The sequence below is a fragment of the Chlorocebus sabaeus genome, chromosome 21 (genome assembly GCF_047675955.1).
Source record: "Chlorocebus sabaeus isolate Y175 chromosome 21, mChlSab1.0.hap1, whole genome shotgun sequence".
NCBI classification, from domain to species: Eukaryota; Metazoa; Chordata; class Mammalia; order Primates; family Cercopithecidae; genus Chlorocebus; species Chlorocebus sabaeus.
Genome location: NC_132924.1, coordinates 122,873,829 through 122,889,264, shown reverse-complemented (window position 1 = coordinate 122,889,264; position 15,436 = coordinate 122,873,829). Strand labels below are relative to the sequence as shown.

General features: G+C 45.8%; 1 protein-coding gene across 10 annotated transcripts in view; it reads right to left on the bottom strand.

The window, feature by feature from the left end:
• Window positions 1-15,436, bottom strand: part of ZNF862 (zinc finger protein 862) — a 29,310-nt gene that overhangs the window by 9,621 nt on the left and 4,253 nt on the right. For 8 of the 10 annotated variants that reach the window (XR_005238104.2, XR_005238103.2, XR_005238105.2 and 5 more), the window contains exons 2-6: window positions 13,393-13,504; window positions 11,877-11,981; window positions 9,731-10,428; window positions 7,804-7,981; window positions 1,495-1,587 (exon numbers count right to left, since the gene is read on the bottom strand). Coding sequence is in view for 6 of the 10 variants with exons in the window: in XM_073009489.1 (XP_072865590.1) it covers window positions 1,495-1,587; window positions 7,804-7,981; window positions 9,731-10,428; window positions 11,877-11,981; window positions 13,393-13,504 (1,186 nt within the window). In the remaining 4 variants the exon portion in view is untranslated. Of the gene's footprint in view, window positions 1-1,494; window positions 1,588-7,803; window positions 7,982-9,730; window positions 10,429-11,876; window positions 11,982-13,392; window positions 13,505-15,436 lie in introns of those variants that run through there. The other 2 variants (XM_007983411.3, XM_073009490.1) reach the window with 2 other exon arrangements.

Sequence of the window (15,436 nt, the reverse complement as noted above, 5' to 3'; positions counted from 1 at the left end):
GGCTTATCATACCCTCCAAACAAGAGACAGGAAGCGTTTTCTTTGGAAAAATGGAATTGCCCTTCCCTCTCCCCTCAAAAGATCTATGGACACTGACTTTTGTGGGTTCTTCAGTAAGACATCTGGGTTTACAGCTGGTCACCCTACAGAGGAAAGTGAAACCTACTCTTGATGCTTCCCAGCCATGCACAGGCCTACAGCCACGCACAGGGCTTCCAGCCCATTTGTAAAGGCTTACTCTTACATAGGAATGAACCTGGAAAAAATTATTTAAGAAAAGCCTCTAACATGAAAGAGAGAAACCAAAACAAGTAGGAAAAGATTTAGAAGAACTTGAAATACAGCAGGAAACAAAACAAAACTTCAAAATAATGAGAATATTCCCAAGAAAGAAAAGTCATGATAGCCATTCATGAAAGAGGCAATAAGAGTGCTTAGAAACTAAAAAAAAACCCAATAGAATAAAAAACAAATAGTATTGTCAGAAAATAAACTGGAGGAAATGTCCAAGAAAGTAGTATAGAAAAGATAAAAGCAGAAAATAGGAGAAAAGGAAACACAGAGAAAACCAGAGACTCAATCCAGGAAGTCCGATAGCAAACTAATAGAAAGGAGCTTCTGGAAGAACGAAGAGAGAAAATAGATAGGAGGAAATCCTACAAGAAAATTTTCCCAAACAGGAAAAGACCAGTTTCCACAAGGAAGGAAACACCAGATACCCAAAACAAAAGATTAAAAACACACTTTATATAAAACATCAAGACATATCGTTAAACATCTGAGAAAACTGAAATCAATTTCAAAAGCTTTCGGAGCAGAACAATTAAGTCATGTTCAAAGATTCTGAAATAAGAAGGCACTAGACCTCTCAACAGCACCTGCAAAACCTAAAAGGGCAATGCTTTCAGAATGCTGAGGAAGAATATTTCCAGCCTAGAATCCTAGGCCCAAACAAGTTATCACTGAATCGTGAGGGAAGAATAGGATGTTTTTAGACAGGATGCATCACAGAAAGAAGGCCTCCCCTGCACCCTTCCTTAGGAAGCCACTGGAAGACGTACACTAACAAGATGAAGATGTCAACCACAAAAGAAGAGATAGACTCGGGAAATGGGGGAGAGACGAAGGCACATCTCAGACCACAGGTGTGCCACAGGCCTAAAGGCTGCCTAGGTTAGACAGAGCAGGGGAGGAGAAGACCCTGGGAGCGAAGTCTCCAGAGAAAGAATGAAGTGGAGAGATCACAGGATGTCCCATCACGTGGAAAAGACTCTTCGGAGGAGTTTTATAATTCCACTGGAGAGTCTAGGAAGAACTGATGAGGGTAAAGAAAGAGAAAAATAAAAAAGAAGAAAAAATTTTCCAATTCGAGGGGGAAGAGTCCTACAATGAAGGAAACACCAACACAATGCACCACCTTGTTCAGCAGTCAATCATACATAATCATATTGGGCAAATAATTGGTACTAATTTAACCAAAAAAGTATGATGTACCTGTTCTGAGAGGATGGAGGGAAGAGAAGTGGGGGCCCAGGTGATGTAACAGGGCCGTATCTCCATCTTCCACAGTAGGAATCAACAGAATATCTAAAATCAATAAATCAGGAATACAATAAACATAAGCCACAGGGTATTAAAGTGTGATTCTGGATGCCTGCTCTGGCTGAAAGCCTCTAAAAGTAGGAGCCAGCTCTTCTGCATTCCAAAGTCACACACGGACACACGACCTGGAAAGAGAACGGCTGAGGGCCAGGGGCTGTGGCTCCAGCCTGCACCCATCGAGAGGAGTCACAGAGCTGAGCCTGAAGGAGCCAGGAAGTTGGGCACCAGGGATGTTTCTGGAAAGCATTGTCAAAGGTATTGTGAGCCTCTCTCTCTGACTATGGGGAGCGGTGGGTGTGCCCTTTCCCTTAACCTGACCTGTATCTCTGGGAGCTGTGAGGGGCCACCAGTCCAGGCCTGGGTAAGACTAAAGTAGCCACGGGGTGCCTTGGAGGTGGCCATGTGGAGAATGGCCTACACTCCCAGATCTGTGACAGCGCAAGGTCTGGAAGTGCTTCCATGGTTCAGATGTGGGACACGTGGGGAATGAGAAGAGGCCTGGCGTTGTCTGTGGGGCCTGCCCGTGACGGCTGGCTACTGCTGTGATGCTCCCCTGTGAAGGTGCCTATATGGACAGGCTGCCAGGGCAGACATTCACCCATGTCCAGGCAACTGCAAGCGAGAGGGTCTCAGTGCCCAGCCAGGGGTGTTGCAGAACCCACAAACGCCCAAACAAGAGAACCAGCTTTAAAGGACTACAGCTCTAAGTAGCTGGTGTCAGATTACATGTCAAGTGAAACCTTTCTCACACCTCTCCCACCCACCCACCAATGCCATTCCCACTGAGGATGAGTCAGAAATTCTGAAACCAGCAGGGGGCGGGAGAAGAGGAGCCCCTGTCTTCCTGTGGCATGGTCCAGATTCTACACCTGCAGCAGGCTGAGGTGGGAAAGGCAAGAATCGAGTGTTAAATGAAGTCCAGATTTTCTGCCACTACACAGAGACCGGGCTTTTGTTTCCTAAATTTTCCTTTTGGTAAATTTCTGATATAATTTCAAATTTACAGAAAAGATTGAACACCACAAGGAATGCCAATCATTGACATTTTGCCCCATGTATTCTGGCATGCTTGTGAGCTCACAGGCACGCTCTCCTGCTGGGTCTATACATATAGCTACAACATTTTTGTGAACTATTTGAGAGTAAATTGTTTGCATGCCCCCTTATTCCTAAGTACTTCATGTTATTGCAAAAAAGGTCCCTTTAACAGGTGGTAGGTGGGATTCGAACATGGGCTCCAGGGCCCTCACCCTGGCTTAACCCCTTCCCCTTGAGGTGAGGGCACTCTGAACAGGATGAGAGGTCACACTGTCATCATGTTACCTTGCACAGCAAAGGGAGATTAGCCGGTGGAGCCGACCTAGTTACACAGCTCTTTAAAAGCTGGTGCTGTTCTCAGCTGGCATCAGACCAGGAAGTCAGAGCTTCAAGGCACATGACGATTCCACACACTGCTGCCGGCCTGAGCACGGAGTGGGCCACAGGGAAGCACCCGAGAGCAGCCTCTGGGCTAAAAGTGCTCCCCGCTGACAGGCAGCAGGAGAATCGCAAGGAGCTAGATTCCGGCAACAGCATAAGTGAGCCCAGAGCCTCCAGACAGGAGCCTGCCTGTCTGCTCCTTGGTTTGGGCTAAGACCCTAAGCAGAGAACCTGGTCAGGCCCACCTGGACTCCCGACCTGCAGAGCTGTGAGATAATACATGAGTCTGCAGTCATTTGAAATGGGGCAGCAGAAAGCAAAGGTGTCTTATACAACCAGAGTTATAATGATCAAAACCAGGAAACTCAACACTGATATCATACTATTATTGATCTACAGTTCACACTAAATTTCTTCACTTGTCCCAAAAATGTCTCTGTAGCCTAGCATCTGTCCTAGCATCATGTACTCAAGTTGTCACACCTCTTCAGTCTCCTTTAATTGAGGTAGTTTGCCGGCCTTACTCGGTCTTTTTTTGATCAGGACACTTTTGAAGAGTTTTGTACCAGGCATTGCACTCATTGAAATTAGACCAGGAAGATTTTATGTTATTTGAGTGTGAAAAAGTTCTGGGCCCTGCCTAGATTTAACCCAGAGGGTGAGAAAGAAAAGGCCCTCAGAGCTGACATGCTCAGTGGTGAGCGGGAGGATGCAACTGTTTTATGAGCGCGTCCTGCTGGAGTCCATCCCCTCTAAGATGATGTCCACATACGTTATTTAGAAAGAATGCAGCAAATTACTGGAAGAAACAGCTACAAGATTCTGGGGAAGAGGACTTCGTAAAAGAGAAAGGTGGGACAGGGGACTGTCATTTGGTTTTTTTTTTTTTTTTTTGAGATGGAGTCTGGCTCTGTTGCCCAGGCTGGAGTGCAGTGGCATGATCTTGGCTCACTGCAACCTCCACCTCCCGGGTTCAAGTGATTCTCCTGCCTCAGCCTCCCGAGTGGCTGGAACTACGGGCATGCACCACTACGCCCAGCTAATTTTTGTATTTTTAGTAGAGACAGGGTCTTGCTATGTTGGCCAGGCTGGTCTTGAACTCCTGACCTCAGATGATCTACCTGCCTCAGCCTCCCAAAGTGCTGGGATTACAGGTGTGAGCCACCACGCCTGGCAGAAATATTTAACAAGCACAATTCAAAACAAACAGGGACCAAATGTTCCCAAATCTGTTTGCCTCCGTTTATATTCCCTTTGAGGACTGTCCACCTTTGACTGCTGCTGGCACCACCACCCTGGCCCCAGGAATACCGTACCCTAACGGTACCTCTCTGAAGCTGCAGCCTACATCTTAGCAAAACCTCTCTTTTTGTTCCCTTCCAAACAAATGAAACAGAGGGGAATTTTCAGCCTTTTCTATGACTTAGTAATAGAAAAAGAACGAGGGCACATAACGGTCGCGAGTACATGCATACACCCACAAACACCCACATTCCCCAACAGTCCATAACAATGGTTTGGCCTACAAAGGACTCCTCATCCTTCCAGGCCAACTTCACCAAAGGCCAGCAGGCCCTATCCCATGAATCCATTCTGCAGATACTCAGGAGGCTGAGGCAGGAGGATCACCTGGGCCCAGGAGTTTCAGTCCTGACTGGGCAATATAGAGAGACCCTATTTCAAACAAACAAATAAGTAAATAGATGCCACTCTAGCCCCTCACCTTAGTTCTTCTCTCTCTAGCTCCTGGCTGCCCCCACTTGGAGGCCATCATCACATGCCCTGCTGTGGAGAAGCTGGCTTCCCAGACACCACCTGCTGGGGGACTCGAACTCCCTTGCTCATCTTCTTTAGGGTCCTCCCACTCAATGTTGGTTTCCATGAGTGACGCAATGCATTCCCCCAGTTCAGTAAGGCCTGGCTGTAATTACTGACTTCTTCTGTGGACAAGAAACTGCCTGCCTGCAGTGAGTGACTGGCCACTCAGCATACGATGACACCTTTACAAATAAAAGCAAGGGCTACCCACATAGTCCCTATGTTGGCCTATTTCTGTTAATGACAAATACTAGTTTTTTAACAGTGGGATGTAATTGAGATTTCTGGCTGCTTTTTGGGAAGAAACAACAGACTTCATCAGATATGGCAAGCCAGGTACAGTGGCTCACACTGTAATCCAACACATTGGGAGGCTTAGTCAGCAGGATTGCTTCAGTCCAGGAGTTTGAGACCAGCCTGGGCAGCAAAGTGAGACCCCAACTCTACAAAAAAAATTAAAAATTAGCTAGGTGTTGTGGCATGCGCCTGTAGTCCCAGCTACTTGGGAGGCTAAGGCAGGAGGATTGGTTGAGCCCAGGAGTTCAAGGTTACAGTGAACTATGATGGCGCCACTGCACTCCAGTCTGGGCGACAGAGAGCCTGTCTCTCTCTCTCTCTCTCACACACACACACACACACACACACACACACACACAAAACAAAGTTGAGTTTACCCCAAGAAGAAGTTTTGTGTTCTATTTACAAAAAATATTTAAAAGATAATGCAAAAGAATATTTGGTTTTCAACTCTTAAAGCATTTGTTATGGAGGCTAAAGTGTGGGAAATTTAAAAAAGAGCCAAAGTAAAAATAATAATAACAATTACAGAATCTCCACTATGTTTTAACACTACCTTATATCCCAATTTAATACTACTATATATCACTTTTAAATATATAAATAGCTTATGCCAGGCCCTGCCCATAGTCTCCAGGCTCCTTAAGATGCTTTTATATCTCAAACATGAAGAACTGTTTAAATTGGGGGATAAAGGATAACCAGAGATCCAGTTAAAGTAACTGAAAGGAATCACACACATGCAACTCCGTTTCTAGACTCGCACACCTGTCTCAATTTCATGGACAACCGGAGAGGCCAGGCCCACCCCCTAGAAAGCCTTTCTGATTCCTGCCTCTGACCCTCAAGGATGAGTTCCCTTCCCTCTGATTACATTTTTTGTTCATCCAAATAAAACTTAAAGACCTTAGTTAGCTAAGATTTCCCTACTGCCTAATTTATGTAAATGAAAAAGAAAATGATAAAACGTTTAGATCATGTTCTATCAAGACACAAAATGTGAGGGAACAGGCACAGGCTAAACAATCCTGGCCAGCCCTCCCTGCACTGCCGGAGAAGCTGCCCTGGGCCAGCAACACCATTGCCTGGTACTTTCACAATCGCCCGGGGGCTTCACAGTGAAACTGAGTCGCTAGTGCCAATTACTCTAAAGGAAAACCCAACTTTTTGTAGAGGGTGTGCATTTTTAAAACAGGTGTGAATTTCGCCCTCACCCTCACTCTTCAGCACAGCAGAGGCAGTGATGCTCTTTGAAGAGATACTCCTAACCTAGGGCATGATGACAAAACCTGTCACCACAAAATAAATAATTTAAGTCACTTCTGAATGTTTGGGGAGCCATTTAAAAATTATGAACAATGACAAAAAGATGTCTATAAGTCAAGGATGTTTAGAAATTAATCCAGATCTTAGCTGCACCCAAAAGTGCAGTATACACAAGGGACTATGACATCAATCAAGTCGCAGACTTCTTACTTCCTGTTCTGCAGAAGTCACAACACAGGTTGCTGCTGGAACTCCTTAGTTATGTACAATAGCCTGTTCCACAAGGTTTCTGTTACCATGTATGTTAGTAAAGAAATACACAAAAGATGTAGAAAATGAAGAGTTGGCCAGGTGTGCTGGCTCATACCTGTAATCCTAGCACTTTGGGAGGCCAAGGCGGGTGGATCGCCTGAGGTCAGGAGTTTGAGACCAGCCTGGCCAAAGTGCTGAAACCCCATCTCTACTAAAAATACAAAAATTAGCCAGGCATGGTGGCACACACTTGTAGTCCCAGCTACTCAGGAGGCTGAGGCAAGAGAATTGCTTAAACCTGGGAGGCAGAGGTTGCAGTGAACCAAGATCACACCACTGCACTCCAGCTTGGGCGACACAGGGACACTGTCTCCAACAAAAAAAAGTTGTCTTTCCATCTTGATGCTTCATAAGAACCTTGCTAACTGCCAGAAAGAGGCAAAGAGAGGATAAAACAGCAGATGCAGGAGAGGAGAGCACCATCCTGAGGAGTAATAAGCACTGCCGTCTTCCTAATCTGCCAAGGTCTAAACCCCATGACTCCCATGCTAAAGGCTGCCAGCTCTTGCTGGCACCTGGCCAGGATGCAGGAGCCTCAGCCCTGGGCTGCACAGATAGGGGTGGCTCTGCCAGGCCGTCCCCTCCATCATGGTTCAATGCCCTTCCTCCTGGTCCACCTGGTTTTGAACTCAATTAAAACATTTCTTACTCTATAAAGGCTTCCTGATCCCTCCCACCAATGCCCAGGAAATCAGATCCCTCTTCTTCAGTAGCCCCGGGTACTCTTCTGGAAGCTCTTTTATGGGAGACTGTATTATTTTATAGTTTCTTATTAAAATGTCTGTCTCTCCCACAAATGGGCTAGGCCCTTGAAAGCAGAGACCACGGATCAGCTGTGCTCCTCTGGCACACAGTAGGTACTCCAAAATGTCTGGTAGGGGACGAATGGATGGACAGATGGGTGGATGAGAAGGTGATAAAGCACAGTTACGCCAAGCAGGGGAGTTCTGAGGTGCAAAAGCCAGGATTGGTCTCTGACTACGCACGGGGAGGGGGCAGGAATGGGAAGATAACCACAAGCCTCAGCTCCCCTTGTGGGCTTCCCAAGTCAAATGAGGGTGGCGAGTAAGAGGCTCGGTGCGTCTTTACCTAAGGATGCCAGCAGCTCGTAGTTCATCCGCATCACGTCTCTGTACAACTCCTTCTGCCGCTTGTCGAGCATGCCCCACTCCTCCCGGGTGAAATACACCGCCACGTCCTCGAACACCACCGGCAGCTCCTCAAACACCACAGGAACCTCCTCCGACAACCCCTCTGCAGTAGGGTCCTGGAACAAAGAGCAGCGGCCACTCAGCACCGCCTGCCAAGCCAGATGCCCGTGCGACACTTCTGGGGCCTTTGGAAGCCCTATTTCTCCTGGGAAGCTCATCAAGAGGCCCAGATGCACTCAGAGGAATGAATTTATCCATTGAAAGTCAAAGAATCAAATTCAGGAGGCCAGAATTAGTAAGTTAAAACCAAGTGAGACTCGGTCAGATCCTAGGATCTCCTGGGCGGAAATGAAAGCGTATGGAAAGAAGAGGCAACTGGGCAGAACCTCTCACTGCATGCTGTCCTCAGAGTCCTGAGAGCCGCCTCCTGGTCACCTACAACTAAAAGGTGACCGTGTGCCTCTAAGAGCACCTGCTAAGATTTCCCAATGGGATGGGAACGAAGAGGTGGTCAAAATAGTTAAAGATACTTATGACCAGTAACTGGTTTACACATGCCTCACTGCTGAAGGAATTCAGATGATAAAAGGTTAGATCTGTTTATTAGCTTCTAACACTAAAAAACATCAGGAATAGGAAAAGAAATGAGCTATGCTGTTTTTCTGGATTTTGGAAAAAATGAGAGTTTACGCAGTTGAACTGGATTCCTTATGATGCCAGCTCTAGGAGGAATCTCTGAGTTATTCTCGCCAGACTCCTGGAGGGGAGTTAAAAATGATTTGTTGTAAAATTCTACTTCTATGCAATAGGTGAGAAATGGGGAAGCGTCCAGTGAACACAGTTTCCTTACAGGACAACTTTCCAAAGCATTCGGTAACTACAAAGGAAACCTAAGGTGGGCGCTAGAGTACTTAGTGCCCAGGAGTGCTGTGGGGAGTGGAAGGAAAGCATGGACCGGCAGCTCCGGACTCTGGGCAGATTCTGGCACTGACTATAAGAGCTCTAGAACCCCGGACATGTCACTTGCTCCAAAGTCTGTTTTCTTCCAACAAGGTAAGTTTAATAGCACTTGCTCTACTGGCCTCACAGCAACATCAGAAACATTACGTCAAACAACATGTGTGAAAAAACTGCAATGTTTAAAAGTGCAACATGACTCCAAAGTTAAAGTTAAACTGTAAAAAATACTAGACAGGTGTGGTAGATCGTATCTGTAATCCTAGCATTTGGGGAGGCTGAGGTGGGAGGACTGGTTGAGCCCAGGAGTTTAAGACCAGCCTGGGCAGTATAGTGAGATTCCCATCTCTACAAAAAATAAAAAATTATCCAGGTGTGGAGACACACACCTGTGGTCCCAGCTACTTGGGAGGCTGAGTGGGAAGCATTGCTTGAGCCTTGGAGGTAAAGGCTGCAGTGAGCTATGATCACACCACAGTCCAGCCTGGGTGACAGAGCGACACCCTGTCTCTTAAACAAAACAAATTTAAATATCAACTATTTAAGGGCTCTGTGATTGTTTTGTGGTTGTAGATTATTTCTTGAGATCTGTGTTTATTTTGGATTCTGAATAAAGATTATTGTTTCCTTTATACCGGAAGTAGAAATGTTCTGTCTCACTAATTATGTTTTGTTATTTGCAAAAAGGAGGTAATAATAGGGCTGTTGTCCAAATTAAATGAGATAATACATGTGACGCATCTAAAACAATGCCTAGTCCATGATAAGCATGTTAGTATACGCTAACATTATGATGTCAGCAGTGGGTTATTGCTAGTATTCTTTTTTCCATCATCAGCCTGGATATACATTGTTCTCAGTATAGAATCCTTCTCTGTAAGATACAGCAATCATTATAAACATATTACCTGAATGCAGGATTCTACTGCATCATTACATAAAATATCAATGTCTGAGGAGCTGTGGACGTCATCAGTGACTTCTTTTTGACTCAAATCTGAAATGCAGTCTAGATACATAGCAGGAATTGCTCCATTCCCCCCAGGGTCCTCTAGTTCAGCTCTTGAGCTTGGCAGGAGCTCAGCCATGCTATCAAAGCCTCCCAGAGGCCCTGGGGGGTAGAATATGGGGTAATCTGCCATGAAGAGCGGCTCCGGGCTGGCCAGGACATCTCCAGATGGGTCTCTGATGCTCCGGAACCGGGCTGCCCAGATGGGGTCCCTTGCTGCCAAGGCATCGACACAGAACATGTGGGCCTTGCTCTTGGCGTGGTATTTGAGAGTCTCCACCTTGAATGGTCCTGTATAACCTTCTATTAGTCTTGACCGTTTGTCCCTGATGGAGGGGTATTCTCGGCAAGCAGAGCAGAACAGAGCCGTCTGCTCCTCATTCATGATCAGCCACGGAAACTGCACAAACCATGACTTCTGGATGGACCGGGGCTTCAGGAGTTTCCTGTTTCTTCCTGCCCAGTCTCCCTCGATGTGTCTACTGCCCGTACTGAGGTGGGAAAGGCGGGCTTTCTTCTTAGGCGGCAGGGACTGTCCACTCTCCCTGGTGGGACCTTGCACGCCCATGTCTTCCATGTAGCCCATCTGTTTTTTCCCTTTAGAGAGCAGGGACGGAAGGGATTTGCTTTAAAATCCTGTAGTTAGAGCCACTGCAACTCACAGTGGCTCTGAAGAACCTCAAATATGAAAGGCGGAAAGCAAACACACACACCTGAATTTTCTTCTAGTCCCGGCCAAGTCTGCAGGCCCTTCCCTCACCTAATCCAGAAGAAAGCCAAAGGGATGGGCTTTACAGAACCCTCCCCCTCCTTTTTGTTTTTTGAATTTAAAGGACAGATACAACCAGCCAAAAGGAGATCTTTGCAATCTGATCTATGAAACGTACAATCTTCAGGAGTCAAAATTTATTTATGGATAAGAACACTAACATAATAGAACACAGGATTTAAAAAAGATCACTAAAGCCACACACCGCAACTCCAGGGGAAGACAGCTACCTATCTCCTGGGCAGGCAGTTTTCGTCCCCAGGTAGTTTTCCTTAAGCTATAATCTATCTTCGGATACTTTTACCTCAAAATCCTGGATGCTGACCCAGTCCTCAAGAGAAACTCAAGTCTAATTCCTCTCTTATAACACAAACCTTCAAACAGATGAGGACTCTTATGACCTCACATCTTTTTTCTTCAAGCTGAACTAGAAGTTTCTTTATTCACTTAGATGAAATGCAACTCAAACGACTCTAACTCCTGTGGAACCATTTCTTATGTACCAACATCAGTTCCAATGCCCAGTGGCTGAGGACTCCACATTTTTTGTGACAGGCCAACAGACTGGTCTACAAAACTGTAAGGGCATGAAGCTGTTAATAAGAGTCAGAAGGCTCAAAGTAAGAGCCAAGCAAGGAGAAATGAAACAAAACAAATCTGTCTCTATGATACTTTCCAGAGTCACAAAGCTGTCTAGAGCTCCTTGTGGTCTGAGAGAAATCACAAGGGAAAACAAACTTCTGTGATTTGATTCACATAGGATCTTGCTCCCCACCTCCCTCTTCTCCCACAGTAGGAGTTGGGTTAACTCGGTTATTTTACATAATGACAAGATGTCATCTGGCCTGGCTAAGCCAACCCTTGAACAGGAGGGTCTTATCGAAAGAGGGAAGAAAAGATAAATCCCTAGAACTTAACAGACAGCTGTTCATTCATTCAGCGATTATCTATTGTGCAACAGCTGGGTGCCAGGTATTGTTCTAAGCACTAGGAATATGGTAGTAAATAAGACAAAGTCATGCCTTCATGGAACTTATAATAATTATAAATAAACATATTCTCCTGGGTAGAAATAAGACAATGGGAGATGAGAGGTTGGAGAAGGACATTAGGGGCAGTGTGTATATTTAGATATTAATCAGATGACACCTGGGAGGAGAACAGCAGTGTCAGTTGGTGGAGAACAGGGAGGGCAGAGGATGAGCCTGGAGTCCTGGAGCTGCCCCTGCTCCCTCTCCAGCCAAGCACCCGCCCCTGAGTGCAGGTCCACGCTCACCTGGGTGATGCTCCAGGTGGCTCCTCTGGCCCTGGACGCTGCCAAGCCATGGCTCTGGCCCTGGTCCGAACTTACAAAACAGCTCAGGGTTGGCAACAGTTGGTCCTGAGTAAAAAAAAAAAAAAAAAAAAAGAGAGAGAGAGAAAAGCACTGTGAAGACTGGCTCTGGGTCACAGCACGAAGGAGGCATCTGTCTGCGACCTCTCCCAGCATATGGTGAAATAAGGGGCCAAGCAGGAAAGTAGGAGTCTTGGTGGTTCAGCACAGTGGTTCAGTGGTTTAGAAACTCGTATCTGTGAGGCCCTTAATAGAACAGGAGACTAGGAGAAAGGAATGAGGGCAAAAGGAGGCTAAACAGGTATAAAAACTATGGGTCAGAAACCCAAATGCTGAGGGGGACCAGCCCGGTAATATAACAGAGGAAACCAGGCCAAGTTCAGGGGCTGTGGCAACCTGCAAGGCGTAAAGGAGCAGCAGCTACTCAGCTGCAGAAGGGCTGCCACTCGGGATGCAGGCTCAGCCCCGCCACACCGTCCTGTTTGTCAAGAGATGCCAGAAATCCATATTCTTATGTGAAAACTCCTAATAACTAAATATTGGCAATTTAAAGAAGCCAAACAAAAGAAACAAAAGTCAAAAAACAAAGCAAATCAAAACTCCAAGCAGTAAGCCGTATCTGGCCCATGAGCTGCTACTTTGCAACTTCTGGTTTGGAAGAATCAGTGGTTTTCAAACTCTTTTAGCTGGCACAGGAAGACTCAACCCAGCTGCAGTCCTTCCACCCACAAAATGCTGAGATTGTGGCTTCTACTATGCCTTACACAGCAGCCAAGACAAAATAAGAAAAGCATGGTAGACAGTCATCAACTTGCAATCAGTCAACTGTGCATATGTGTACACACATGTTGAAATACAACCAACCACCTCTGTCCTTGGCACAGAAAGTCTACCCAAAGAATCAAAGGAAAGAGCATTCAAAAAATAGACGAGGTGAAAAATACACTTGTGCAAACTCTTAAACTGTTTTCTCTCACTAAATCTCTATCATAACCCTAAGAAGATGGAAATTCAGGCTTAAAAAGGCCAAAGGCACTCAAGTATCCAGTGGAGTGCTGGGATTGAGATCAGATTTCCACATTGCAAATGTGATGCTTTTGCCACCACTGCTTCCTACCTCCAGCGTCCTACGGGCTCCACAGATCCACAGGCCTAGCTTCCGAGTTTCCCTCCTGGCCCCTTGGGGCATTCTGAGGCACCAGGAGACAGACCCAGGAGTCTAGCCCAGGCCTGCCAGATTGCCCCACTTCTCTTGACCATTTTATGGGGAGAAGAGAAACGGTGATGTGTGAATTTGCATGCAATTAAGGTAGATACGGGATCGAGCAGATAGGTAGTATAAAGATGCCTAGACAAATGCTTGGATTCCAGAAAACTCTCTCCAGTGTTCCTGACGCAGATGAGGTTGGGAATGCTGATCTAGATTGATGGTGGCAGGGATGTGGATGGGCACCCATACCCAGTGGTGCCACCAGCTTGTCGGAACCACAGAGCTCCTTCTGTTGCTGGCTCAGCAGCACCCATTCCTCCTGGAGTAAGTACACAGTGATGTCATCAAACGTCACAGGAGCCTGAAAGGAAAATGACAGCTGCTAAGTACCACCCTCTTCCTTAGATTTATCTTCCAAAAGTGTTCCTGACCACCTGAGGGTACCCTGCATGGGAAGGGGTGTTGTCAATTTACATGCAAGGCCCACACCCCATATTTCCCCACTTGGGTACAGATCACAGTGAGAACGAGACTCGTTTCTTCCGGGAAGTGCCATGCACTGAAACGAAACTGACCCATGAAGGAGCTGGCTTAGGAGATTCTCCGTCCCCTCCCTGCGTGCTCTTCACCCGCCTCCCACACGCCTGTTCCTTCTCAGCCAGGGGCTGGGCAACAACTTAGGGCACATTCTTTCATGGAACCTTAAACATGGTAAACCTTCACTTAGGAAGATATGTCTGATTTCTAGAAATAGCTGAAAGTCATTTAGAACTATGTCTGTGAATGATGAAAACAGGCAATGCTTTGGGGCTAAGATCTACATCCCGTGTGGCTTGTAAAGGGGCTCTGTGGGGCAGGGAGTTCAGAAAGTGCTTGGAGGAGTTCCAGATTAAGACGGCAGATTAAACAAGCCCATTTAATTTGGTTTATTCCCTGTTAATTTAAAAGCCCATCCCCCAAACAAAACCCCCACTATAATGGGGGCACAACAAGGAGACGACGGCAATATGCTCTTGGAAACCGAGAAGCAGATGAAAAAGCAGTCACTCAGCAGATCCAAGAAAATCAAATCCTCTCCTGGCAGCAGGCAAAGCGGAGAACCACCCAAGGTACACTCTGCATCCTCAAAAGCTTGGCATCTTCCAGCACGGGAAACCTCTAGCACGGGAGGGCAGGCAGGCAGTCCAGTGGAATGAGAACTAGGGGAGGGCTGTGCCCCAACAAATGCCTCCCCAGGTTCTTTACACGAGGCTCCAGCTGATAAGCCCGTCCTCCCACTCACAAGCACAGAGTTATTAGAGTTTTGGTCTTCCACTGCTAAATGTCAGCAGACTGGACTACCAGATACTTGGGGAAAGGATCTAACAGGGACTATAGAGACCAAAACAGATGGGAGGTGTCGGGGTGGTTGCTAAGAAAATGTAAGGGAGGCATGGAGAAAAAAACTTAAAAAAAAAAACAAAACTATCATCAAGTCATCAAAGAGGTAAAGTACTGCAGCCACGCAACAAAGTGTTATAAAAGAAATCAACAGAAAAAGAAGTAGAGATGTTTATCATTTTAAGTTTTGTGCCATGAAAACATTACCTAAAGAAATTTTAAAAAGAAGTAAATCAATCAAATTATCAACAAAAAACAAATTTCTCAGTCCAAAGAAAAATAACATTGGGAATAGCAGCATGCCATTTAAAAATAGGTGAAATATCGATTTTAACCTCGACAATAGACATTTCTTGAAGAAAATGACACAGATCATTCTTACTGGTCACTATCATAATAGATTTTTCTTATGGTGACTGCAGAAAATTTGGACAATAGACATAAGCAGAAAAAAATGTATTAAGATCATGCACATTCCCTTTATTGAAAAAGAATTACTTTTCATTACCCTTCTTTCCTGAGAACCTGTTAACATTTTATATATAACCTCCCAGTCTTCAGTCTATGAATATGTATGAACAGTTTTAAAAACAAAAATGGAATTGTACTGCCAAATGTGTACATTTAAATAACCATTTGCTATAGAGTGTCTTCCAAAGCAAAATGAAATATTTCCAAAATCTGATTAGAAGACAGGCTCCACTAAAAGAAAGTGGTCAAACAGGAAAAGAGTCTCCATGAGATACAGCCTAGGGGCAGACAATGTGGGGAAGCGCTGAAGATAACCCCAAGATTAGGCTGAAGGCAGATTCAGGATGACTGCTGTATCCCAGGACTGGAGGGTAGCCTGTCCAGACTGGGGCAGGTTAAAACACTTGTGACAGGACAGCCAGGGTCCCTCTTCATGCCCATC